Genomic DNA, 27,789 nt, shown 5'->3' with positions numbered 1-27,789 from the left:
CATATCTGAGGTGTTTTTAGGAGTCTGTGGACGAGTGTCTTTTTTGTCGCTGAGGGAGCGTTCTCTCGAGTGTCCATAGTGGACGAGCGTCTTTTTTGTCGCTGAGGGAGCGTTCTCTAATGCGTACACAGGGGACGAGCGTCGACAGTGGACGAGCGTGCACAGTGGACGAGCATCCACAGTGGACGAGCGTGCTCTTATCGCTTGGCCAGCGTTCTCTCGAGTGTCCATAGTGGACGAGCGTCTTTTTTGTCGCTGAGGGAGCGTTCTCTAATGCGTACACAGGGGACGAGCGTGCACAGTGGACGAGCGTGCTCTTATCACTTGGCCAGCGTTCTGTCGAGTGTCCATAGTGGACGAGCGTCTTTTTTGTCGCTGAGGGAGCGTTCTCTAATGCGTACACAGGGGACGAGCGTGCACAGTGGACGAGCGTGCTCTTATCGCTTGGCCAGCGTTCTGTCGAGTGTCCATAGTGGACGAGCGTCTTTTTTGTCGCTGAGGGAGCGTTCTCTAATGCGTACACAGGGGACGAGCGTGCACAGTGGACGAGCGTGCACAGTGGACGAGCGTGCACAGTGGACGAGCGTGCACAGTGGACGAGCGTGCTCTTATTTACAAAAGAAGACATAAAAATTATTTACAAAAGAAGACAAAAAAAGAGGATTTAACATCAAAATTAGCATAAGATAACCAAAGTACTGTCTAATACAACAAAAGAGCACGAAGTTGCTGTCTAATACAAAGACACATTAAAAAATACATTAAAGTTGTTCATTTATCCCCTTAAACTGCAGCTTGTTCTTCATTTGATGATGGGATGTTTGGTTGAGTTGATGGGGTACTTTGTTGTGTTTGTTGTGCTTTGGTGCAAGAAGTCCTGTTGTGGCCGAGTTCCTTACAAATGCCACATCTTTTCTTAAAACCACCCTTCCTCATTCTTTTGTCATCCTTCACCAACTCCCATTGCTCCAACCTTCGCTTCTTCTTTGGTCTTCCAGGCAAAGTTCTTTTTGGTGGAGGGAGAACATCTTCATATGTGGTAATCTCCCACATATTGTTACCATTTATTGGATAGATAATTGAAGAGTATGTTTCTTCATATGTTGACTTCCTAAAGCAACATGGAATGAATTCCTCTGCATCAAGATTTAGGAATTTCATAGCAGCTAACGAGTGGCAACATGGTATGGCAGTGATTTCCCACTTCTTGCATGTACACAAATTTTCATCTAAATTGACTACAAATTTGTCACCGGCTTGGGACACATGGCGAACTTCAAAAATCTTGTTTGCTGACCAGCTTTAAAATCAAAACAAGAAACACATTATAATCATAAACCACTAACACATTTTAAAACAAATCATAAGTGAACAAACCTCATTCTTACCACGGTATCCAATATTTAGTTAACTGAGACTCCTTCTTTAGTCTACTCTTGATTTTTGGACAAATGTTCCCAGAAAGTGATTGACTTTTTGTCCTGTTAGTTGCCCATCTCTTCATCAAGTAAAGCCGGATTTCCTCCATCATGGTTACGATTGGCTTAGACCTTGTATGCACCATTACACTATTGAAAGCCTCCGACAAGTTGTTAACCAAAGTATCACACTTAGCCTTGCTGCTAAATCTTGATCTTGACCAGTACCTACAACATATATATGTTCATCAATGTTACTGTGAATATTTGGCAGATTTTTAACAATAGAAATTTAAATACAAACCTGGGAGGGATTTTTAACAAGTATTTGAAAGCCTCATCGTTAAGCTGTTTAATATTTCTCATTTCTGCTTCCCATGCTTGTGGATGGGTTGCTGTAGCTGCCTTCCACATCAAACGCTTGAGTTGTTTTCCAGGGAATTTCTTTCTAAAATTAGCGTATAAGTGCCTAACACAGAAACGTTGATCAACTCTAGGCACTACTTCTTGTACAGCTTGTAGTAGTCCCTGTTGAATCAAATTATGACAGTGTTGTTAGAGATATGATTTCAACCTCAAAGATAATTAACATAATCGGGGAATAGGTCATGTGCATTACCTTTTGCTGGTCCGACATGAATGTAAATGATGAACTTACTTCCTCCCCACCAAGATCTTCAACCAGAAATTGGAGGAACCATTTCCAAGTATCCTTGTTCTCTACTTCGACCACGGCATACGCAAGAGGTAACATTTGATCATTTGCGTCTCTACCAACAGCAGTTAACATTTCACCACCATACTTTCCTTTCAGAAAAGCACCATCCAACCCAATTATTGGCCTGCAGAACACAAAACTATCCTTGCAGGCCTTTAGACATGTATAAAACCTCATAAAACTGATTCCATCCACATTCTCTTGAACTTTGACTTTTACTGTGGATCCTGGATTACGAGCTAAAACCTCATTGGCATAATCATAAATCCTTCTATATTGGTCTTTGAAAGACCCATCAACATTGTCTGAAGCAATGGCCTTTGCCCTATAAGCCATACATCTAGATACACCTACATTCCATTTTCGATTTATCTTCTCACGAATTTCCTTTCCCTTTACTTGTGGATTTTCTCTAACAGTTTTTTCCAACCTTTTACTGAGCCATTTTGCATTAACCAATCTTAATTTGTGCTCTCTACTACATCTGTGGTCATCAACAATAGTCCTTAATTGCCACGTATGAATGGCTTCCATATAAGCACAATATGCCATCCAAGGGCACTCTCCTTTAGCACCCATACATTTTACCCTCATTCTCTTCTTATCATTTTTAATATATTTAATATTTCTGCCATTTTCTATTCCATATGTTTTAATGGCATCCACAAAGTCTTCCTTCTTAGCAAAATAAGTTCCCACATCCCATTTATAATCTACCATTGTCTTAGGCATGCAGAAGGTTACAAACTTCCCATAACCCTCCTCTTCATCATCTTCTGCTCCACTGTCTGCTCCACTGTCTAATTCATCAGATTTCCATTCATCATCGGACAAACCTCTATGATGATCACTATTGATTCCATCATCCACATCACTATCATCAGATTGCACATCAACTTCAACATTACCAAACCAATCTGCCACCCTGTCTCCTACCTCCTCTTCTAAATCACACTCAAGATTAACATCAACCAGACCTTCCATACAGTCGTAATTAACCTCCTCATTGCCATCATCATGACCACTACTGGTCCAGCTTCGAACATCAGAACCATCCTCTTCAACCTCACCCACACCAACATGTGTTTCAATTTGTCCTTCAACAACATCATCATCCTCACCTCTCTCACCTTCATTAACAGCCACCTCAAATTGACTTTCACTGTGTTGTTCACATTCTGTTTGAATTACTCCTTCAACAACATCATCAACCTCAACTCTTTGTTCTGACACCACAACACTTTCATTGATTCCATCACACTGCCCTCTCTCACCTTCATTAACAGCCACCTCAAATTGTCTTTCACTATGTTGTTCACATTCACCCCCACCAACCTCTGTTTCAATTTCTCCTTCAACAACATCATCAGCCTCAATTCTTTCTTCTAAAACAGGTTCAACAACCATACCCCCGCCTTCCTCTTCACCTTCACCCATAACCATACCTACAAGTTCAACTTCTACTTCATCTGTATTTTGAGGAATATATTCTAACATATTTATCACCTCAGGTTCAGAGACATTGTGAACAACAAATAGATGAACCTCACCATTAAGCCTGGCTAAGGTAATCATGTGCATGGCTCCTATGTCATCCAACAAAGGTTCCAACCTATTTTCCAAAACAGAACCACCACCAACGCAGTACAACAACTCCTTAAACCCATCATAACCTAGACCTTTTACTACACTGACTACAAGGAAATAGCTCCACATGTCTGGGTCAAAGGATAAACTTGTACTCTCCCCCTCATAGTTAAGTTTTCCTTCATTTATGAACTTTCCACCATGGTGAAAAACAACTTCAAAATTTCCTTCCATTACGTACAACACAACAATTATATTTTAACCTATAAAGTAAGAAAAGACTTTAACAATGGGGGACCACAAAAAAAAAGCATTAACAATATATTCAAACCACAACCCACTGAAAAAGACAATCAAACAACGCTTTAATAACGAGGGACCACATTGCAATCGAAAACGAAACAATATACAACATACAACAGGTTCCGACAACCATAAAGGACAAATTCATCACAAAATTCAATCAAAAGCACATTTACTAACCTGAACACGTGGTTCACTTCGAACACTTTCGCCACTGCTTTCCACGTGCTTCACCGCCAAAACCTTCTTGATTCTACCGAAATACCACCGATAGATCACTCGCAAATCTAGAAACGATACCTATTGTCCGCCAAATTGGAACCACAAAAGACAACTCTCGACAAAACCCTCTTCAATTTAGGGATTCGTCCTTCTGATAAAGCGTTCGTTGTTTATGTTCAAAATCAAAACGTTGTGTTTTGGTTTACAAATTTCACGTTTTTTAAATCTAAAAAACTCACCATTAAGCCAGGTCAATGCCACGTCAGTAACATTTCGTCATCTCAGCATTCTTCTCATCAATTTTTTTAACGCTGTCCAGCCAACTTAACGGGAAGGACTCAATTGATCTCAATTTTCAAAATTAGGGACCATTTTGATACACTTTAAAAAACGAGGACCCAATTGAGACATTCGTACATAAATAGGGATGTAGAAAAGGATTAAACCAAGAAAAAAACACAAAAACGTTCGTCATCTGCCCTGTGCGACCGCTCGTCCTTTGCACTGTTCGCCCATTCGGCCTTTCGGCCATTCGGTCCTTTAGGACGTTCGTCCTCCGCTTAAACCGTTCGGTCATCCTCAAAGCGTTCTTTATTCGACCGTTCGGCCTTTGTTTAATCCTCAAGCGCTCGTCCTTTGCATTGCTCGACCGTTCGGTCATTCGATCCTTTAGGACGTTCGTCCTCAGATTCAACCGTTCGGTCATAATGTTTCGATGAACGTTCGGTCTTCATGATATTTGTCTTCAGCGTTCGGTTTTGAACGTTCGGCCCGTTGTAGTGTTCAACAAATAGCGTTCGGTCATTTTCTTATGTTAGTTGGACGTTCGGTCTTGATGGTTTTATTCTCCATTGAACGTTCGGTCATGTTTATTCCTAGTTGAACGTTCGGTCTTGATGTGTTTTTCTGTTTTTGGAACGATCGTTCTAGATGATGTTTGTGTGGTACTCGTCATAGACGTTCGGTCTTGTAGAAGCATTCGTCTAAACGGTGAGGCGTTCGTCTTTTGTTGTTTCACTTTATTTGTTTTAATAAAAAATAATAATAACAAAAATAATAAAATAATAAAACAAAATAAAATAAAAAAATAAATAAAGGGTAATGTGCCTGTGGTGGGTGCCAAAACAAAAATCCCCAGCATCGTGTATCAGCTGCTAGGAAGTAAAAAACGAAACAAGGAAGGTCCCATGTTATGAACTTCCTAGGAAGTGAACAAAAAATAAATAAGGGAAAGCGAAGTTTCGGATTGGGGATTAGTGGAACTGTTTTTTTTAGACAAGGTAAAATCCCGAATCAGGGAATAGAGGAGGAGGAGGCAAAGTGTTTTTAAAAGGGTTTTTCGGAGAGAGGAAAGAGAGAGTGTAACATCCCAAAATACAGTAATTACCATAATTCAGAATTAATTACAATTAACAGTAACATAAACAGTCTTTGCATTAAACAGGATTAAAAGTCGAACGACATCAGCACAAAAGAACGCGCATAACGCATACAAGGGAAAACCTGGAACGAGCGTTCTTTGATATAAAAACAACGTACGTAAAAATAGAGGAATATATGGTTAAGACGAACGGCCTTACAAAATACTTGGCCGAACGTTCTTACTATACTAACATTTACAATTCAAATTTATCGAGCACTCTAAGGCTCGGCCTTCACTTCAACCTCCACCAGATTTGCTTCATCCAAATTTTCTTCTTCCAGCATTTGTTCAAGGGACGCACCACCATCTGCTCACACCCACAACGGATGATCATTGCATTTTGATAAGACGGAATATACATGGACAGTAGACAACACAATGGAAATGCAAGGGTAAGCTTATAATATTTAATTTATACAATCAACACATACATTTACATTTCAATTCACACATACAACATGTGACTTATCCAATAACAATCATAAAAATACGTATATAAGACAGACCGTCCGGACTGTATGAACCATGTAGTTACAAGCGTCCTTGCACCCGAGTGGTGTAGTAACTGATTTAATCTCACAGCTACCACTCGAGGTTAACCCTATCTGTCCAAAGTACTCAAGCGGACTAGGGCCTCCTGCCATTCCCACGCATGAATACCCCCTTCTACTTGAAGAGGCGTATCACGGAATATCAGGATGGACCGCGAGGCTTAACTTATCCAGGTTCATACTTTACCAAATTTCACATTTAATACATCTGAGTCGTTCCTCCATGGAACGCTCATTTAAATTCCATAATCATAAAATCACTTAATATAACGTTCGCTCTGTAATTTATCATAACTCATAATCAATCTCATATTTAACTTTAAGAGTACAAAAGAACGAACGTTCAGTCCTTTGAAGAAATAGGACGAACGTTCAAATATAGTACTGAATGGACGGACGTGACTCCCTGTGTGACCAGTTAAATGAACGGACTCGACTTGAAGTATACTGATACTTAGAAAATATTTGTGATAACACATGAACCAGATTTAATATACAATGGAGTGTCAAGAATACTTAGAATCATATTTGAAGATGGTTGCATAATGAAAACTAAGGCCAGAGATATAACGGACGTACAGAGAATGAATGTCTAATACTTTAGTACGAACGCTAATTTATCAAATACATATCCAAGTAGTACGAGCGCTTAATATGAGACCTTGCGCGATTTAGAACGGACGCTCGTTATAAGGCCGAGCGCTATTTCGGACGAACGCTTGGTAGAATACCATGCGCCGTTTAAGACGAACGTTCGACATAAGACCGAACGCTATCAAAGACGAAGGCTCGACATAAGGCCGAACGCTATCAAAGACGATCGCTCGACATAAGCCCGAACGCTATCAAAGACGATCGCTCGACATAAGGCCGAACGCTATCAAAGACGAACGCTCGACATAAGGCCGAACGCTATCAAAGACGAACGCTCGACATAAGGCCGAACGCTATCAAAGACGAACGCTCGACATAAGGCCGAACGCTATCAAAGACGAACGCTCGACATAAGGTCGAACGCTCATTCACTCAAATGGGGACGCTCGTTCTCGAGCAGAATTCTTTCCAAATGAAGGAATCCCATTCTAAGTTATTTTAAGGGGAAACCGAACGGTTTAAGACCGAGCGTCATTTATCAAAGGGGATGAATAAAATTTCAGATTTCTCAACCTTAGAAAATTCTTCCAGATTTCAAATTTATAAACTTTATAACTTTCATTCCAGATTTAATTCACCTTAAATATCATCATCATATAGATCTCATCATTTTAATCATTCCAACTATACAATAACCATACTCCATTCATACGTAATCAAATCAACATGCATTTCAATCAAAGTCCACAACGTATTTAATACATACAGGCAGTGCTCGTTCATGACAGATCAATCAAAACCAGAATTCATACCAGATATCAGTAAACGTCCATAACAGCTCAAACTTCATACTTTTCATACATGCAATCCAGATTACACAACATGCAAGTATAAATTAAACATATAAGCTTCCCTTACCAGGATTGGCAACCAAACTTGTCCTAGATGTAAAAGTGGCTTCGTTCAACAAGCTTTTCTTAGGTTCTTGACTCTTCCAAAACAGAATCTAACCACGGAATACAGAACACTTAGAATACATGCTTGCATGCAACTAAAAACCCTATTTTTCCAGAAACCTAAGGACGAATGACGGGAAGAGAGAACTTACCAGTTTAGATCCTACTTCTATTCAGTTCAAAATAACGCCCACGTCTCAGAGAGCGTTCCTATGGTTCTGAAACTGTGATTGGAGAATAAAAGTGAGATTTATCGTAGAGAGAAGTTGGAAGCTTTAGAGAGAAGATGGAGAAAATGGAGGTTTTGGGTTTCAGAGGTAGAAGATGAATGGTGCAGGTGAGAGAGAGTTTTCAAAAAATCTGATTTTGTTTAACTCACATTCGTTTGAACGAACGTCTCCCAAACTGACACCTGCATACCAAACTCTGAAATGGAAGCTTCCAACGTGACAAGTGGCGTGTGTGCATGCAGAGTTTGGTGCGTTTTTAATGCACTAGTGTGTGACGTGGCGTGCGTAATTGGTGTGGTGTCAGAATTAGCTTTGCTAATTATCCAGGGTCTCACAGAGAGGATCATCCATTTTTCGAAAAAAAACGAGACATCATTCACAGAGAGGATACGGAGGAGAACAGAAAAGAGAGAGAAAATCCAATCTAAGAAAAAAAGAGGCTAGAGCGAAAAGAAAAGTTTTTTCTCCTTGAAACCGCAAAGGTAAGTCTTCGTATCTAAGCTCTTTGGTCTCACTCATATATACGAATGCATGCTCGTTGTGAATAAATGATGCTTGATCGATGATTATAGCTGTGTTTGTTTTCCTTGTGCCATCGTCTTTTAATCAAAACTTCGTTCAAAATGTGATTTCAATGCCCACAAGATTCACTAAGGTAATTAATAATAGTAAAAAAGTCAGAGAAAATAGCCATATAATCATTAAACAGAAACCTCTGGAGAAACCAATTTCCTCCATCACTCACCTCGAACACCCATTATCTTCATCCTTGTACTACGGCCAGCACCCATCATCATCTACATCACGGCCTAATTCCCCTCACCCAATCATCAACCATCATCACACATAGCCATAGCCATCTTGATACTCACGGCTACCACCAATACTCCTCTACCATTCCCATTCTCATCTTTCTCTCCTATTTCCTCTACATTCAAAACAGGCCAAATCAACATCCTGTTCAAACTTCACAACATCATTAACTGCAAAACCAAAATCCTCCTCCACTCACTCGGCGGATATCACCATCAAGCGAAAGGTTTGCTTTTGGTGCCCTCCCTTGCCATTCATCCATTCCCAACAATCCAAACACAATAGAATACCCATGACTCTGTAAACACCGATCCTCACCAGAAAAATAAAGCACCAAAAACAGATTCAAACCACTAAAAGAAGGAACCCAAGCATATCGGTGGAGAGGCAGAAGATACTTCAGCGGAGGCGGCGGCCCGTGTGCAGGTGCGACAGAGGTGAGACCCCTCCCAGGGTGGCCGGATCGAAGTGCAGCGTGGCGTGGTGGCTGGGCCGAAGAGGTAGTGACGCGGGGGGGCTCGATTCCGGCAGTAAGCAGCGATGCTTCAGGCCGCGACTCGCGGCGGCCAGTTCCGGTGCGACGAACGGCATCCTCGGCGACACCCCAGGCCGCGACTCTTGATGACGGCTTAGTGGGGAAGATAAACGGGAGAGAGGAGGCAGTGGCGCCGCGGTTGGCGGTGGTTTAGGTGGTACATGAGGTCGCCGCCGATGCCGAGACCGGTCGTGGGCGGTTCGCGTTGGCTGGTTCGAGGCAGTAGCAGCGTGCTGTTTGGTTCGGTCGGAGAAAGAGATCCTGGGTCTCTGATATGTTGATTGTGAACGTAAAGTGAGTTTGAAATTGGGGGAAACCCCTATTTTTCTGATTTGGGTTGAGGGGCTTTGGGCCTAGGTGGCGGGCTGCCCTCTTCCTTTCTGTTTGAATCCCTGCTCCCATTCTACATTTTTTAATCCTTACATACTTATTGGGCCGCTTTCGACTTGGGTTTAGGCCCAGTTCGTTGTTAGAAATCAAACTAGTTTAGACACCCTAGTTTCTCATTTAGACACCCCTACTTTTTGTTTTATTTTTATTACTTATTTATTTATTTGCATTTCTTTATCTATTTTATTTTGTTCCCTTATTTATCTTATTCTTTTTGTTTTATTTTATTATTTTTATTGTTATTTTGATTTTTATCGTTTTCATTTTATTTTATTTATTTATTCTAAATATTTATTTATTTTAAAATACATATTTAATAATAATACATAAAAAAATAAAATATTTATATATATATATATATATAATTTACAAAAATATTTCAAAGGTTTAGGCACATGTGTGATCGCATGCATCGTCCTTGTGCTAAAAACCTTTTCCTTTCCATAATAAAATTACAGCCCAAGGAACTCTAAGATAGGTTGGTAACGAGGCATCAAGTGCGTGGGCTGACACAGGGGTATCTGGAACAGTACCTGTAGCATCTGGCTGATAAGGAAGAGTGGGAGACTTTTATGGATGTGCTAGCTCTCACCGTGTACGGCATTGTTTTATTCCCCAAAATAGAAGACTTTGTGGATTATACCGCAATAGATGTCTTCGTGGCGAGAAAGACGAGATCGGAGAATCCTGTGACGGCAGTCCTTGCTGATGTTTATGGGACCATGAGCTTTTGTCACAAAAGGAAGGGGAAGAAAATCCTTTGTTGTGTGTCGGCACTGTACGCTTGGATGATTGCACGTGTGTTTAAAAGCGCTGTCAATGTCAAGCGTCCTTCGGAAAATCTGTCATGCCATGGGCTTACGGACATAGGGGGAAATGAGTGGGCCCATTTCTTTGTTAGCTTGGACGGAGGAAAAATAAAATGGCGTCTTCCTTGGCTTGAGATTAAACAGCCTATTCAACACTGTGGTCGCTTTCCCAATGTACCTCTCATAGGGGCCCGATATTGCATCAATTACAACCCTCTCTTGGTTCAAAGACAATTCGGCCATCCCATGAAAGGTGCACCTTCACCGGACTATCTCATGGCATTTTTCATATACTATGAGGACGGGCATTGCACTGAAATGTTGAGGAAAGTTAGAAGTGCTTGGGAAAGCGTTACGCGAGCAAGAAAGGATTTAAGGGTAGGAGTGATGGACGACAAAGTTAGTTATCATACCTGGATCCTGGAAAGGGTAAAGGAAGTCAAACTGTCTTTCAAGCCTATTAGTGATCAGCCAGCTAATGAAGGGCGATCCCAAGATTTGGAGAGCGAAGAGATGAAGCACTTGAAAATAGAGATGGAAAAATTGAGGGAGAAGAATGCTAGGTTGGGAAAGGAATTACAAACTGCGCACGACGATTTTGTTGATATGAGGAATGATAAAGAAGAAAAAGCACAGGCCTATGAAGAAATTGTCAGAAGTCAGAAGGCTGAAAGAGATTATACATTCCGATTAAAACAAGATCTTGCAGCTGTAAGCAAAGAGCTGGCCATGAAAGTGAAGGAGAAGAATGCGGCGTTAGAAGAGAAAAAACAATTGAAGCACCTCTACGAAGAAGCCAAAAGAGATAAGCGAGAGGCCCTAAAAAAACTAAGGGAGGCCCAGGTTCAGGTAGAAAAAGCGGGGCACGAGATGAAGGAAATGGCCATGTCTTTTGAGGCAGATGTGAACCAGGAGCGTTGGAAGTTAGCGGAAGCAGAAGAAGAGCATCGGACCATGATAAAACAAATGGAGGAATACATTGAGGAGCAAGAGGAACGGTGGAGGTCGATGGAATCCGAAGAAAGACATCAGGTCTTGGTAAAACAAATGGAAGATCACATCGCAGAGCAAGAAGAGGCTGTGAAGCATTGGAAGGGAAGTTTTTCTCATTTGGTCATGTTGGCAAACGGAGCAATTGAAGACATCCCCAAGATGGTGTTGAACGCCGAAGCTAGTACCCACTTTTGTATTCCACCAAAAGAAGTCAAACTTTTTATTGACCATTGTAAATGGTTGGTAGGCGAGATGAAATCGTTCATCGTTCGAGCTCAGGAGTGATGTATAAATGAGATCATTGTATTTTGTGCCTTTAGGCAAAATATTGAACTAAAATGAAAGATGCGGAATGTTCGTTTGGTACCGACTTGTGTTAATTTCCATCAGTAATGTTATCGTGATCCTGTGATTTCCACATGTCGCTAGCATACATCATGTTTTTCTTTAACACATCTTATTCTCATCTAATTTAATTCGATTAAAATAATAAAGCAGTACAAGTGAGGGAAACAATGGCCAATTTTCCACGACATCCCTACAGGACTCGAGCCAATTCAAGATTCATGGACAACTGGGAGGAGTCGCATGAATCCATCAAGGCTGATGTTAGCCTGTTGAAAGATCAGGTTGGCCAGATCTTGGCAGCCCTCGAATCCCTTAAGACTATTGGGGAGTCTTCATCTGTACGAGTAGAGGGGAATGCCCACTATTATCCCCCGACGTTTAACGCTGTTAGCCAATCGGTCCCTTTCCCAATGTATGGTTTACCTCCAGGTTATACTCCTCCCACAGGAGATTACGCAGAAGTAGAGCAGACTTCATTCTCCTTTCCCCCAACGGCTAATGTAGTACTAACCGGCACTCAAGGACCTGTTTCAGTAACGGCTCCCATGGCGAGTACAGGGATGACTGGGGCAAACACAGTTGAAGGAACGCGAGTAACTATAACGCCCCACATGGTTACCAGAGAGGGCTCTTCAACTAAAGTCATACCACACACCATGTTGCAGGGGGTAGTTAGTAGTGTCAATGGGGCCAAGAGTAGGTTGGAGATTCTGGAAGAAAGATTTAAGGTCATTGAAGGGGTTGAAAGCTATGGGTTTGGAGATGTTGCAAGGCTGAGTTTGGTTCCTGGGGTGACGATACCACACAAGTTTAAAGCGCCGGAGTTTGAGAAATACAAAGGTAATACCTGCCCGAAAAGCCATCTGACCATGTATTGTAGAAAGATGGCTGCGTACGCCTACGATGACAAGCTGCTCATCCACTTTTTCCAAGACAGTTTGGCTGGGGTAGCATTGAACTGGTACACCCACCTTGAGCCGTCTCGAATCCGTTGCTGGGCGGACCTGGCAGATGCCTTTGTAAAGCAGTATATATACAACACACACATCGCACCAGACCGACTGTAGCTGCAAAATTTGTCAAAAAGGGACAACGAAACTTTCAAGGAATATGCCCAACGGTGGAGAGAGTTAGCTGCACAAGTTGAGCCACCTTTGTACGACAGGGAGGTGGTGGCAATGTTTGTGAACACTCTCCAACAGCCATTTTACGAGCACATGGTCGGGAACGTGTCTTCCAATTTCGCTGATATCATTATAATAGGTGAAAGGATAGAAATCGGGGTTAAAAGTGGGAAAATTACATACGGTCCGCCCGCAACTGCAAATTACAAAAAACCCAATTTCAATGCGGGAAAGAAGAAGGAAGGGGATGTGCATGCGGCATCAGCAATGCCTCTGTGGAGAGGTCAAGCTCTCACTCATAGCTTCCGTCCATACTTGGGACAACCCCCTTTTGCAGCTAACGCGGCGTTTGCTCATCAAGCCAGGCCTCAACAACAACAAGGGTATTATCAATCGTCGTTGCCCCCAACTGATACTTGGAGGGCTGGGGCAAATGCAGGTCTGAATCTGAATGCAGGTCAAAACACCAATCCGAGAAGGAATCAATCTGCTAGTTTCACCCCCATCCTATGACTTACACGGAGTTATTACCTCAACTCATAAAAAAGGGTTTGGTTGCCATTTGCCTGATGAAGCCTGTACAGTCTCCATACCCAAGGGGTTATGATGCCAATGCCAAGTGTAGTTACCATGGAGGAGGCGTTGGTCACTCAATTGAGCGGTGTATAGCTTTCAAATATAAGGTACAGGCTCTAATCGACTCTGGGTGGTTAAAGTTTCAAGAAGATAAACCTAGCATCGAGACTAACCCATTGTCCGGGCCCGGGAGTACCTCGACAAACGCCATCGAGGCCGAAAAACATGAGTTGATAAGAGATGTGAGTGAAATCCAGAGTTCTAGGAGGTTTATTTTCGAGGCGTTGTTAAAAGTGGGCCTAGTGAAAGGTGATTATGATATGGGTACATCATGTGCACTTCATCCAGACGCTGAGCACTCTATTGAAGAGTGTTCTGAATTAGAAGGTATTCTGCAAAACTTGTTGGATAGAAGTTTTATGCAAGTGTGCTACAAGGATAAGGAGGGGGAAGTGTTCACACAAATTGGCGGGGAATCCGACATAACTCTGCCTGAGCCGTTGGTGATCCATTTCACTAGAACCACCCCTGCGCTAGTGACTGAAGATAAGCCGTATGTCGTCATTCGGGCGCCATCTCCCTTTCCTTACAAAAACGAGAAGGCTGTCCCGTGGATATACGAAGCACATATGTTAGATGAGGGAAAGGGCACAGATCCGGCCATTGAAAACATAACAGGCATAGGTGGGATGACGAGAAGTGGTCGAATCTTCGTGTCACCAATGGTGACAAGAGAGGGAACCAATAATAATGAAACAACAATGGCCGCAAAAGCCAGGGAGGTCTTAAAAGGAAAGGGTGCACATGTAGAGGAGACCCCTAACGAGGAGGAAAAGAAAGAAATATCTGAAGAAGAGGCCTGCGAATTTTTAAAATTCATTCAACAGAGTGAGTATAAGGTGGTGGAACAGCTGAACCGCATGCCTGCTCGGATTTCCTTATTAGAATTGCTTATGCATTCTACCTCTCACAGAAAGTTGTTAATGAAAGTACTCAGTGAGGCTCATGTTGAGCAAGGTATTTCGTTGAGCAAGTTTGAGGGCATTGTTGGCAACATTATCGCTAATAACTACCTCACCTTTACGGATGAGGTGATACCCACTGAGGGGAGAGGGCATAACAAGGCTCTTCATGTCTCTGTGAAATGTTTGGATCACGTTATAGCACGTGTCTTGGTGGACAATGGCTCCTCTCTGAACGTCATGCCAAAAACAACATTGGAGAAGCTACCCTGTGATGGAATGCATATGAAGCCAAGCTCTATGATTGTGAGAGCGTTTGACGGCAGTAAGAGGGTGGTAATGGGAGAAGTTGAATTGCCAGTCCAAGTCGGGCCTTGTGTCTTTCAAGTGACATTCCAAGTTATGGATATCCTCCCGGCTTATAGCTGTTTGTTGGGTCGACCGTGGATCCATTCTGCAGGAGTTGTACCTTCCACACTACACCAAAAGTTGAAATATGTTATGGGAGATAAGTTGGTGATAATATCAAGAGAGGAGGACCTCCTTGTGAGCGGACCATCGTCCACACGATATATTGAGGCGGCTGAGGAAGCTCTTGAAACAGCTTTCCAGTCATTGGAGATTGTGGGAAATGCCTATGTGGAGCCATTCCCAGTAAACCCGCATTTATCACGTGCTTCTATCATGATGGCCAAGGTCTTGTTGAAAGAGGGGTATATACCTGGTAGAGGTTTAGGCAAGCATGGGCAGGGGCGAACTTTCCTCCTAAGGGTCGTTGAGAATAGAAACAGATATGGCCTAGGGTACAAGCCCACCAAAGAGGACAAGAGAAGGCTGATGGAAGAAAGGAGAGAGCGCGGTCTGGCTCGTGTAGAAAGGCGAGAACCCAGGATGGAAAGGATTCGTATTCGCAACATCAAGGAGAGCTTTCGTAGTGCTGGTTGGATCAATGCGGGCCATATAGCCGTCGTGGAGGATGAAGATAGCTCTGAATGCTCAAGATTCGTGCAAGCTTGCTCCCCAGATGCACCACTCAACAATTGGGAAAGTCTGAATTTTCCCGTGATGCTTAATTTGAATAAAATGTAATAGTTTTAATTAATCCTATAGCTTCACCCGGGGCTTTAGGATTCATGACTTACGGGTCGAGATTTAGTTTTTGGGCTCATCGTGATAATCGAATCGTGTTTGTTTGTGTTTTATCATCATTTTGCATTCGTCATTTTCTTTTTTTCCTATTTATTTATTTATTTATTTCATTTTATTTTATTTTATTTTATTTTATTTTTATTTTTATTTATTTATTTTTTTTCATAATTTTAAATAATGCAGATATGACAATGAAAGTTTTGAAAATAACGATGTTGATATTCCTGATTTTGAGCACCCTATTGATAATACGGGAGATGATTGTGAAGATGATCCGGAACCCTCTCCAGAGCTCTTGAGATTAGCTGAACAGGAGTCTAAAGAGATAGAACCCCATCAAGAAGATGTTGAAGTGCTAAACTTGGGAGAGGAAGAAGAGATAAAGGAAGTAAAAATCGGTACTAGCATGAAAAAGGAAGTGAGGGAAGGGTTGCGAGCCTTATTGAAGAAGTTTAAGGATGTGTTCGCTTGGTCTTACAATGACACGCCGGGTTTGGATACCGATATTGTGCAACACAAGCTCCCACTTAAACCAAAATACCTTCCAGTCAAGCAAAAACTAAGAAGAATGAAACCAGAAATGTCATTGAAAATCAAGGAAGAGGTACAGAAACAATTCGACGCAGGATTTCTGGCTGTGGCGAGATACCCACAATGGGTAGCAAATATTGTACCAGTGCCTAAGAAAGATGGTAAAGTTCGGATATGCGTTGACTATCGTGATTTGAATCGTGCAAGTCCGAAGGATAACTTCCCGTTACCACACATCGACACTTTGGTTGATAATACGGCCAAGTACTCGTTATTTTCATTCATGGATGGTTTCTCGGGGTATAATCAGATTAAGATGGCACCTGAGGACATGGAAAAGACGACCTTCATCACGTTGTGGGGGACCTTTTGTTATAAGGTGATGTCTTTTGGACTCAAGAATGCCGGGGCAACATATCAAAGGGCGATGGTGACACTTTTTCATGATATGATGCACAAGGAGATCGAAGTTTATGTGGATGACATGATTGCGAAGTCTGAATCAGAAGAAGAACATATCCTCAACCTGAAGAAATTATTTGAGAGATTGAGAAAGTATAAACTCAGGTTAAACCCCGCCAAATGCACATTTGGGGTGAAATCCGGGAAGTTGTTGGGTTTTGTGGTTAGCCAAAAGGGGATAGAAGTGGATCCTGACAAAGTGCGAGCGATATCAGAAATGCCTACGCCTAGAACGGCAAAGGAGGTTCGCGGTTTTCTGGGTAGATTGAACTACATTGCTAGATTCATCTCCCAACTAACCGCTACATGTGAACCAATATTCAAGTTGCTACGAAAAAATCAGGTTGTGGTTTGGAACGAGGATTGTCAAGCCGCTTTTGAAAAAATCAAACAATACCTGCAAAACCCACCTGTGTTGCATCTACCCGAGCCAGGAAGACCACTCATTTTGTATTTAACTATATTGGAGAAGTCAATGGGATGTGTACTGGGTCAACATGATGAAGCTGGGAAAAGAGAGCATGCAATATATTACTTGAGCAAGAAATTCACAGACTGCGAACAATGATATTCGTCGTTAGAGCGAACTTGTTGTGCATTGGCATGGGCTGCTCATCGCTTAAGGCAATACATGTTGAGTCACTCTACCTGGTTGATATCCGAGATGGATCCTATCAAGTTTATTTTTGAAAAGCCTGCTCTCACTGGAAGGATAGCTCGGTGGCAGATGCTATTGTCAAAATATGACATCGTATATGTTACTCAGAAATCCGTCAAGGGTAGTGCTCTAGCGGAATACCTGGCTCATCAACCCGTTAGCGATTATCAACCAATGCAACCTGAATTTCCCGATGAAGACATCATGGCTTTACTCGAGGAGAACGGAGAAGGCCGAGATGAAAAAGCATGGACGGTATTATTCGACGGAGCCTCGAATGTGATGGGACACGGAATAGGAGCAGTGCTTATCTCCCCAGAGCATCAGTATATACCAATGACAGCAAGGTTGTGTTTTAATTGCACAAATAACATCGTAGAATATGAAGCCTGTGCCATGGGTATTCGAGTGGCAATCGAATCTAAGGCAAGAGTTCTAGATGTATACGGAGATTCCGCTTTGGTCATCCACCAGTTAAAGGGAGAATGGGAGACTAGGGATACAAAATTAATTCCCTACCAAGCTTACATCAGAGGATTAATAGAGTATTTTGATTCCATCACATTTAACCACATACCGCGAGAAGAAAATCAATTGGCAGACGCGTTGGCTACCTTATCGTCAATGTTTGAAGTTCACCAAGACGCAAAATTACCAATGATTAAAATAAAGAGTCATGCGGAGCCAGCATATTGTCATTTCATCGAGGAAGAATTAGACGGTAAACCTTGGTATTTTGATATCAAGCATTATCTTAAGACCTGAGAATACCCTGAGAAAGCATCTGAAAACGATAAAAGGTCGCTAAGGAGATTGGTGGGCAATTTTATCTTAAGTGGGGATATTTTATACAAGAGAAATCACGACGTGATCCTCCTCAGATGCGTGGATGCAAAGGAGGCCAAGCTGATGTTGAAAGAAGTGCACGAGGGTACCTTTGGCACGCACATGAATGGGCACTCGATGGCCAGGAAGATATTGAGAGCTGGTTATTTTTGGCTGACCATGGAAAGTGATTGTTGCACACATGTGAGAAAGTGCGAGAAATGTCAGAAGTATGCAGATAATGTCAATGTGCCACCTACGACTCTAAGCGTGTTGTCTGCACCATGGCCATTTTCGATGTGGGGAATAGATGTCATTGGAGCTATAGAGCCGAAGGCGTCAAATGGACATCGTTTCATACTAGTCGCAATCGATTACTTCACCAAATGGGTGGAGGCTGCTTCTTATGCCAACGTGACTAGAAAGGTGGTGACTAGATTCATAAAAAGGGAGTTGATCTGTAGATACGGGCTCCCTAATAGAATCATCACTGATAACGCCACTAACCTGAACAACCAGATGATAGCGGAGTTATGTGAGGAATTCAAGATTCATCATCATAATTCTTCTCCTTACCGTCCAAAGATGAACGGGGCGGTAGAGGCTGCCAATAAGAATATCAAGAAAATTGTGCAAAAGATGGTGGTCACCTATAAAGATTGGCACGAAATGCTTCCTTTTGCTCTACATGGATATCGCACATCGGTACGAACATCAACAGGGGCAACACCTTTCTCGCTTGTGTATGGGATGGAAGCAGTATTTCCATTCGAGGTGGAAATTCCGTCCTTACGAGTGTTAATGGAAACCCAACTAGAGGAAGCTGAGTGGGTTGAAGCTCGATTTGATCAGCTCAATCTCATTGAAGAAAAAAGGTTAACAGCAGTGTGTCATGGGCAATTGTACCAAAGAAGAATGAAAAATGCATTTGACAAAAGGGTGCATCCAAGAGAGTTCCACGAAGGCGAGCTGGTGTTGAAGAAGGTATTGCATATACAAAAGGATAATAGAGGCAAGTGGACCCCAAATTATGAAGGGCCATTCGTAGTGAAGAAAGCATTCTCTGGTGGGGCACTAATTCTCACAAGGATGGATGGAGAGGAGTTACCATTACCGGTTAATTCGGATGCAGTCAAAAATTTTTATGCATGATGATTCCGTGATGGGGGAATGCTGTTAAGGGATATTGACATGATCTTTACAGTTTGTTGTACTCTGTGTTATTTCATTCCATAAATACTGCATGGTTTCATTCATAATTTTTGTTCGCACCCTTTTTGAAATATTACATGTCGCGCTGAGCTTTTAGGTAAATAAGGGAAAATAAAGGCAATGATAATTAAGTACACATGAGTAAAAGCATCGCGGGTATATTCGGTTGGCACAAGCTCATTCCTGAGGGATAATGTGAGATCTCGGAAATTTAAACCATGATTACTGTCAAATCTGTCATTATTGCACTGCTGAGTCACCTGGCTGCTTCCATAAATGCACCTCGCCACACGTTCAGTGCATTAAAAACGCACTAAACGCTGCATGCACGAGCGCCACTTGTCACGTTGGAAGCTTCTGAAGTCAGAGTGGGTGTGCAGGTGTCGGCCTGGGAGACGTTCATCTGAACGAACGTGGAATTGAACAAAATGACTTTTTCGAAAAATTCTTCCACTCACCTGCACCACTCATCTTCTTCCTCAGAACCCAACTCTTCATTTTCCTCTAACTTCTCTCTGGAACCAGTCCACCTTCTCTCTACTATAACTCACCATTCCCTTCTCCGATCACGTTTCAGAACCGTAGAAATGTTCCTGGAGACGTGAGCGTCATTCTGATCCGAACAGAATTTGGAACGGAACTGGTATGTCCTCATTTCTAAACGTTCGTCTTTTTGGTTTCATGCGAACCCTAGTTCTGGTTGCATACATGGGTTCTAGGTCTGAGTTATTATGATTTCTGGTGTTTTACAGTAAGTGGAAATTATTGAGCGAAACCTGACGGTAGGACGTTGCTAGAGGAAGCGCAAAATCTTGCTCTTTGGGAGTACACTGCTATCCAGGTAAGGGAAGCTTAATAATTTAGTTTATACGGATATGATTGTGTGCGAGCATGATAGAAATAGAATGTATGAGATGTATGCTGTGGTTGAATATGCCTGAACGATCGCTGTATGCCTGAGTGAATATGCTATGTGTGGACTGATATGTATGAATTAGATACTAGTTGATTTTAGTATAGTATGAGTGATTAATATAAATCCTATAAAGTATGTGAATTAAATGATGAATCTGAAATTATAAGAATCATGAATTGTATGATAAATGTTGGATTAAAATAGATGAAAAATCTGAATCTGATAAGCCTTTCTATGATAAAATACGTTCGTCATCGTACGGTCCTATACCGTTCGGTTTCCAGTCAACTGTTTAAAAAGGAATTCTTTTATTTGAAAAGAGTTCTGAAATTTAACGAGCGTCCTGTGAAACATTAAGTTGAGCGTTCGTCCTAAATAGCGTTCGGTCTTGTATTGAGCGTTCGTCCTAAATAGCGCTCGGTCTTGTATTGAGCGTTCGTCCTAAATAGCGCTCAGTTTTACACCAAGCATTCGTCTTAAGTAGCGCTCGGTCTTACACTGAGCGTTCGTCCTAAATAGCACTCGGTTTTACACCAAGCGTTCGTCTTAAGTATCGCTCGGTCTTACACTGAGCGTTCGTTCTGAGAAGTGTACGGTCTTATACCGAACGCTCGTCCATACCTTTGAATTGCAGAACGTACGTAATTAGCGTCCGTCTCAAATTATCAGTAAATGATTATTCGCTTTCGGTCATTGACTGGCGGTTGATCCTGTTAAACACTTGTTCTCAGAATACTAAATATTCGTCTTGTTGTATCTTTATTCTTTTGAAATTATTCTAAGGTCTTTAAATCCAAATTATTCTGAATCATTTATATTATATCGCTAAGAGTCGGGTCATTTAACTGATTCTTGCGAAAGTCACGTTCGTCCTCGTTGTGAAGAGGATTGAACGCTCGTCTTTTTATGGAAGTGGAACATAGAATGAAAATGTAAATAAAAGGAAGTATTAAGGTGTGCGAACCCTATAATAAGTGAAAATATGATTTTGGTATTTGAACGAGCGTTCCATGGAGGAACGACTCTGATATATATATTGAATATTAAATTTGGTAAAGTATGACTGTGGATAAGTTAAGACTCGCTGTCCATCCTGATGTTCCGTGAATACTATCTTCATATAGAGGAAGTATGTCATGTGTGGGAACGGCAGGAGGTCCTTAGTCCGTAAGTTAACATGGGCGACGTAAGAACGGACTGACCTCGAGTGGCAACTGTTTGGTGTATCCCAGTTACTACACCACTCGGGTGCAAGGACGCTTGTAACTACACAGATTCATACAGTCCGGACGGTCGGTCTAGTATTTATATATATATATATATTGGATGTGGTTATATATTGAAGTTATGTGTTTGTTTGAGTCGAAATGTTGATGAATATGTTGAAGTATGAATTAAATTACTTAAGCTTACCCTCTCGTTTTCCTTGTGTTGTCGCCTTGTATATGTACGTTCGTCCTGTCCTTGCAATGATCATCCGTGTGGATGTGAGCAGATGGAGGTGCGTCACTTGAAGAAGTGCTAGAAGAAGAAAATTTGGAAGACGCTAACCTGGTGGATGTGGAAGTTAAAGCAGAGCCTTAGAGCGCTCGCATGTGTATTTAGTTTTGTTAAGTTTAATTATGGACGTTCGGTCATAGTCTTGTAAGACCGTTCGTCTCTGAACTCTTGCTTGTATCGCGTTCGTTTTTATTTCTGTATGATTATGCCGTTCGGCTTTTAACGCTCGTTCGGTTTTTGTAAGACTGCACTGTTTTATTAGCTTAATGTAATTAATTCTGATTATGGTAATTACTATATTTTGGGATGTTACAGATGTCGTGAAAGACTAAAATAGGAGAGGATAAAAATGCACGTGTTGAATGCATTGTCAAATAAGTTGTCTGGGGCATAGTACGTTCAAAAAGAAATGTATATATATATATATATATATATATATATATATATATGCATATCATGTCCAATGTTGAGTCAATTATTTTCGATGCAAATCATCAACTTCATGACATTTCATGTAAAATGTAATGGATGTCAGAATCTCCTATAGTCAAATGATGAAATCACATTTCTTTAAGAAATATTTGTGCGTGCATTGCTTGAAATCAGCATCCTTCAACCTTCACTAAACCAAAGATTGACCTCAATCATGTTCTTGAGTCCAAATGATAAACACAAAATTTTACACATGGGCAAATTTTCCATTACCTCCATTAGCCTTCATTTGGAAGATCTCTGAATCCGTTGAAAAAAAAAAAAAAACAACAACAAAAAAAAAACAAAAATTGATTTAGTCTTGTCTCCCAATTAATTTATTTCTTTTTTTTTTTTTGAAAATAAAACAATCAAAATTTGAAATGATGTGTGGCCATCTTTCTTCATAAAAAAAATGATATATCCATTGATACCAAATTTGAGCCAATAAGAAATTTCTTTTCAAAATTTACCTAAACAAGGGTTACCATCACAATAGAAGTTAACTCGAATTGCAAACAATAAAGAACACACTTAGTGATCAAACAAAGAGAGTTCATCAAAAGTAAAGCGAAAATAGAAAGAATCACAAAGTGATGACAAACAAAGAGCAAAGTTTGCAAATTAACAAAGAAAGTCAAAACACATTTGAAGAGTAGCTGATACAAGGTGTAGATGGTAATTCTTGTTTCAAATAAGGTTTAATCCTTTTCGACATCCCTATTTATGTACGAATGTCTCAGATGGGTCCTCGTTTTCTAAAGTGTATCAAAATGGTCCTTAATTTTCAAAATTGATATCAATTGAGTCCTTTCCGTTAAGTTGGCTAGACGGCGTTAAAAAAATTGATGAGTGGATGCTGAGATGACGAACGAACGCTCGTCCACAAGCGAACGAACGCTCGTCCACAAGCGAACGAACGCTCGTCCACCAGTGAACGAACGCTCGTCCACCAGCGAACGAACGCTCGTCCACCAGCGAACGAACGCTCGTCGACCTCTTACTGCTGGACGACCGTTCGTTCCACACTGGACGACCGTTCGTTTGGGGGTCGACGAGCGTTCGTTCGCTGGTGGACGAGCGTTCGTTCGCTGGTGGACGAGCGTTCGTTCGCTTGTGGACGAGCGTTCGTTCGTCATCTCAGCATCCACTCATCAATTTTTTTAACGTCGTCTAGCCAACTTAACGGAAAGGACTCAATTGATATCAATTTTGAAAATTAAGGATCATTTTGATACACTTTAGAAAACGAGGACCCATTTGAGACATTCGTACATAAATAGGGATGTCGAAAAGGATTAAACCTTTCTTAAATAAAATGTTCCGAACGCTATTTTCACTAGGACAACAAAACCGACCGTTTAAGAATCCATAAGGACGAACGCTATATATAACACTTTAAGGACGAACGCTCAATATAACCATTAAGGACGAACGCTCAATATAACACTTAAGGACGAACGCTCAATATAACACTTATGGACGAACACTCAATATAACATTTGAGGACGAACGCTCAATATAACACTTAAGGACGAACGCTCAATATATCACTTATGGACGAACGCTCAATATAACACTTTAAGGACAGACGCTCAATATAACACTTTAAGGACGAACGCTCAATATAACCCTTAAGGACGAACGCTCAATATAACACTTATGGACGAACGCTCAGTATAACATTTGAGGACGAAGGCTCAATATAACACTTAAGGACGAACGCTCAATATATCACTTATGGACGAACGCTCAATATAACACTTTAAGGACGAACGCTCAACATATCACTTATGGACGAACGCTCAATATAACACTTAAGGACGGACGCTCAATATATCACTTATGGATGAACGCTCAACATATCACTTATGGACGAACGCTCAATATAACACTTAAGGACGAACGCTCAATTCAATATTTAAGGACGAACGCTCACTTCAATATTTTAAATACGAACGCTCAACTCAATATTTTAAGGACGAACGCTCAACTCAATATTTAAGGACGAACGCTCATAATTCCTAGTTCACTAATACCGAACGCTAAACTCAGCACGAACGCGAAAGCTTGTTAAACTGAAGACCGAACACTCAACACATTTTTGACCGACCACCGACCAACTTGGACGAACGTCCAAATTACAAACATTACTTATGGACGAACGTGAACGCTCGCTATCTTATAACACCATAACCGAACGCTCAACCCATTACTGCCGACCACTAGTTGGTCGAGCAACTTGGACGAACGTCCAATTTGGCTCATCAAATTGGACGAACGCACGATCTGCAGCAGAATTGCACCAGATTTCCAGAAACCCAGAAAAACCCCAATTTTTCATCCCCTTCTTCCCAGATTTGCATCAAACACAACATATATCAATAATCAAACAAAAGATCTAGCTCCCCTTACCTCTTGAAGACTTCCTTGAATCACTTCCAGAGAGTTTGATTTCCTTCCAACTCCAAAAGTTCTCCTCTTCTTCTCTCCCCAACTTGCAGCACCAAAGCTTCCTTGCAGCTTCAACTTCACCTCTCTCACAAGTTTGGCAGCAATGATTCCCCACCCCAAGTGCAGAACCCACCTCCTTTTATCTCTTACAAGCCTCCCTCTTTTTTTTTTCTTTAAAGGGGGAATGGAAGGAACATTTGTTGTCCCTTGTGGCCAATAAAACTGGCGCTTTCCAGCGCCCTTCCTTCCCCGTTTCTTTTTTTTTTTTTAAACGTACGATTCCTTACACATGTGTGATCGCACGCATCGTCCTTGTGCTAAAAACCTTTTCTCTTTCTTAAATAAAATTACAAAAAAATATGTTTTAAAGGTTTAGGCACATGTGTGATCGCACGCATCGTCCTTGTGCTAAAATCCTTTTGTCTTTCCTTTATAAAAATACAAAAAAATATAAAATCTTCAAAAACTAAAAATATCTACAATTTCAATCAACAATCAATATTGCTAGCCAGAACTACGTGATCCTTGATTCTCCATCAAAAGTGGAGATACGTAGGAGCAAGGCCAGTCCTTGTCAGGTTCATTTCCCCAAAAATCCAAATTTATCCATAGTCAATTAAGCAAATCTTTCAAACAATTTCCAAACAAATTTCTCAAGTAGTTTCTAAACGAACTACGGAACCCTGATTTCTCATTCTGAATGAGAATACGTAGGAGCAAGGTCAATCCTTGTCGGGCCCAAAAAACTAAAAAATATTATTTGTTTCTTCAGAGTTTTATTTTAAGGGAAAGTTAAACACTTTGAAAACCACATCCATATTCGCGCATTTAGTTAAAGGTACTGCCTTAAGGCAGGCGTTGTAGGGTGCTAATACCTTCCCTACACGTAACCGACTCCCGAATTTAGAATCTCAAATTCGCAGACCATGCCTTATCATTTTATGGTTTTTCCGTAGTTTTCCAGAATAAACTATGGTGGCGACTCCAATTTCTTTTTCAAAACCCTTTGTTACCATTTTTTTTTTGGATCGTCGTCCCGTCGCGATTTTTCGGTTGCGACAACTAGCAAGGTAAATCCCCCAATCTGTCTATGTCTAAATTCAAAGACTATAGACGAGGACCTCCCTCTACTCTCACCACTTACATTGTTCTCCTCTATTTGAGTATGAACAATGCTTTGAGTGTAGGGATAGACAGACCAAAATACAAAGTTCACTACAATTATACAGAACAACAACACCACACATCACTTTCGTCCATCTCTCCTCGAGATGTCCAAATCATACTCAATTTCATTATTCACATTCACAATCATAATATCCCAGTAATTTAGCATATCTCATGCATTCACATACTTTACATCACAGCATATATTTCAAACATTTGTACACATAATTCAATTCCAGGGAAAACCAACTTAGAACCCAACACTATTTGCAGAACACTTTTCATCCGAACACTATTCACGGGACAATGTTCATCCGAACACTATTCACTGAACGTTAATTGGAAGAACACTATTTGTCGAGCACTATTTGGCCAAACGCTATTCAACAAAACGAACTGGACGAACGCTATATGACCGAACTCTGTATGCCGAACGATATCTGCTGAATACTATTTGACCGAGCACTATTCACCCAACACTATTAGACGAACGCTACTCAACGAACGCTACTCAACAAACGCTAATTTCAAAAAAAGCAGGTCGAACACTCTTTGGACGGACGTTATCATTTCCTACAATATCATGTCGAACGCTAAAACGGAGCACCAACAATATTCAGCCGAACGCTAAAACAGAACATCACACAAAATGAATTCTGCCAGAACGAACGCTATGATTGAAGCCTGAGACTAACACAATTTGAACGAACGCTAAAATTGAAGCCAGAGAAAAATATGATCAAGATCGAACGCTATCCATCATTAACACACTAAGACCGAACGCTCATAATCAGCATTAAACCAAGACCGAACGCTTATAATCAGCATTAAACCAAGATCGAGCGCTCATAATCAGCATTAAACCAAGACCGAGCGTTCAAGATCCAAACCCAGGAATATCAACTTTAAGCCGAACGATTAAAATCACTAATTCATCAAACGAACGCTCAAGATTGCTTCCTGAAAATAACAATTTAGGATGAACGCTTACAATTCCTTAGTTCACTAAAACCGAACGCTACAAAATCCCAAACTTAAGACCATTGAATTAATACCGAACGTTCACAAACACAAAGACCGAACGCTCAAGATCCAAATCTAGGAATACCAACTTTAAACCGAACGCTCACAATCACTAATACCCAAGACTGAACGCTTATGATCCAAACTTAATAATCCAATTTAAAACCGAACGTTCACAAGTTGAACCGGAGAATACATCATCAAAACCGAACGTTCCGTATTTAAACCTAAGAATATCAAATTTAGATCGCACGCTTAACTTACTAATACAAGAAAACCGAACGCTTAACGATCATTAAAACAAGCGCAGAACGAACGTTAACGTTCGTTACTGGAGGACACAAGACCGAGCGGTCGCTTATACCTATTGACGTTCGCTGCCTAAAGACAGGCAACATATAGACCGAACGCTCGCTAATGCCTATGAACGCTCGCTGACTGAAGACCAACAACATCAACACCGAACGCTCATAATACCTATGGACGCTCGCTATCTGCCAACACTGTAGTATTAGGACGAACGCTACGAGATCCAACACAATCAGGCCGACTACTATGTAAATACCTTTTGGACGAACGCACATAAATCAATTGCTACGAGAGGAAAATAGGTAAACACCTTTTGGACGAACGCTCAGATTTGGCGTACGACTATTTGGTCTTTATTCGGGCGAACGTTCAGAATACAATACCGAACGTTCAGAAATTTTTCGACCAGTATTTGGTCGAGCACCGTTTGGACGAGCGCGCGTTTCTGCAGAATTTTGCAGAATCGCACCAGGTTTTCCAGAAACCCCATTTTTTATCCTCAAATTCCCAAATTTGCTTCAAAGACAGTAAAATTCAACAATCAAACGAAAGATCTAACT

At 41.2% G+C, this 27,789-nt stretch overlaps 3 protein-coding genes across 7 annotated transcripts in view; 2 read left to right on the top strand and 1 right to left on the bottom strand.

Moving 5' to 3' along the window:
- Positions 1-661: 661 nt before the first annotated feature.
- LOC124841307 (uncharacterized) overlaps positions 662-27,789 on the bottom strand; it is a 40,527-nt gene continuing 13,399 nt past the window's right edge. Inside the window, exons 3-8 of one of the 5 annotated variants that reach the window (XM_088113203.1) lie at positions 22,511-22,537; positions 4,207-5,978; positions 2,038-3,986; positions 1,723-1,946; positions 1,389-1,646; positions 662-1,300 (exon numbers count right to left, since the gene is read on the bottom strand). In XM_088113203.1, coding sequence (XP_087969329.1) covers positions 784-1,300; positions 1,389-1,646; positions 1,723-1,946; positions 2,038-3,957 — 2,919 coding nt within the window. In that variant the 5' untranslated portion in view covers positions 3,958-3,986; positions 4,207-5,978; positions 22,511-22,537 and the 3' untranslated portion in view covers positions 662-783. Of the gene's footprint in view, positions 1,301-1,388; positions 1,647-1,722; positions 1,947-2,037; positions 3,987-4,206; positions 5,979-7,734; positions 7,867-7,924; positions 8,056-22,510; positions 22,538-27,789 lie in introns of those variants that run through there. The other 4 variants (XM_088113201.1, XM_088113202.1, XM_088113200.1 and 1 more) reach the window with 4 other exon arrangements.
- LOC148200320 (uncharacterized) lies at positions 12,058-13,527 on the top strand. Its single transcript, XM_088112899.1, has 2 exons — positions 12,058-12,851; positions 12,978-13,527. Exons 1-2 carry the CDS (start codon positions 12,058-12,060, stop codon positions 13,525-13,527), a joined length of 1,344 nt encoding a protein of 447 aa, XP_087969025.1.
- LOC148200319 (uncharacterized) lies at positions 13,524-17,262 on the top strand. Its single transcript, XM_088112898.1, has 4 exons — positions 13,524-14,877; positions 15,013-15,614; positions 15,937-16,611; positions 16,729-17,262. Exons 1-4 carry the CDS (start codon positions 13,524-13,526, stop codon positions 17,260-17,262), a joined length of 3,165 nt encoding a protein of 1,054 aa, XP_087969024.1.

Source organism: Vigna umbellata, chromosome 4 (genome assembly GCF_029865625.1).
Source record: "Vigna umbellata cultivar VRB3 chromosome 4, Vumbellata_1.0, whole genome shotgun sequence".
NCBI classification, from domain to species: Eukaryota; Viridiplantae; Streptophyta; class Magnoliopsida; order Fabales; family Fabaceae; genus Vigna; species Vigna umbellata.
This window is presented reverse-complemented; position numbering and strand designations above follow the sequence as displayed.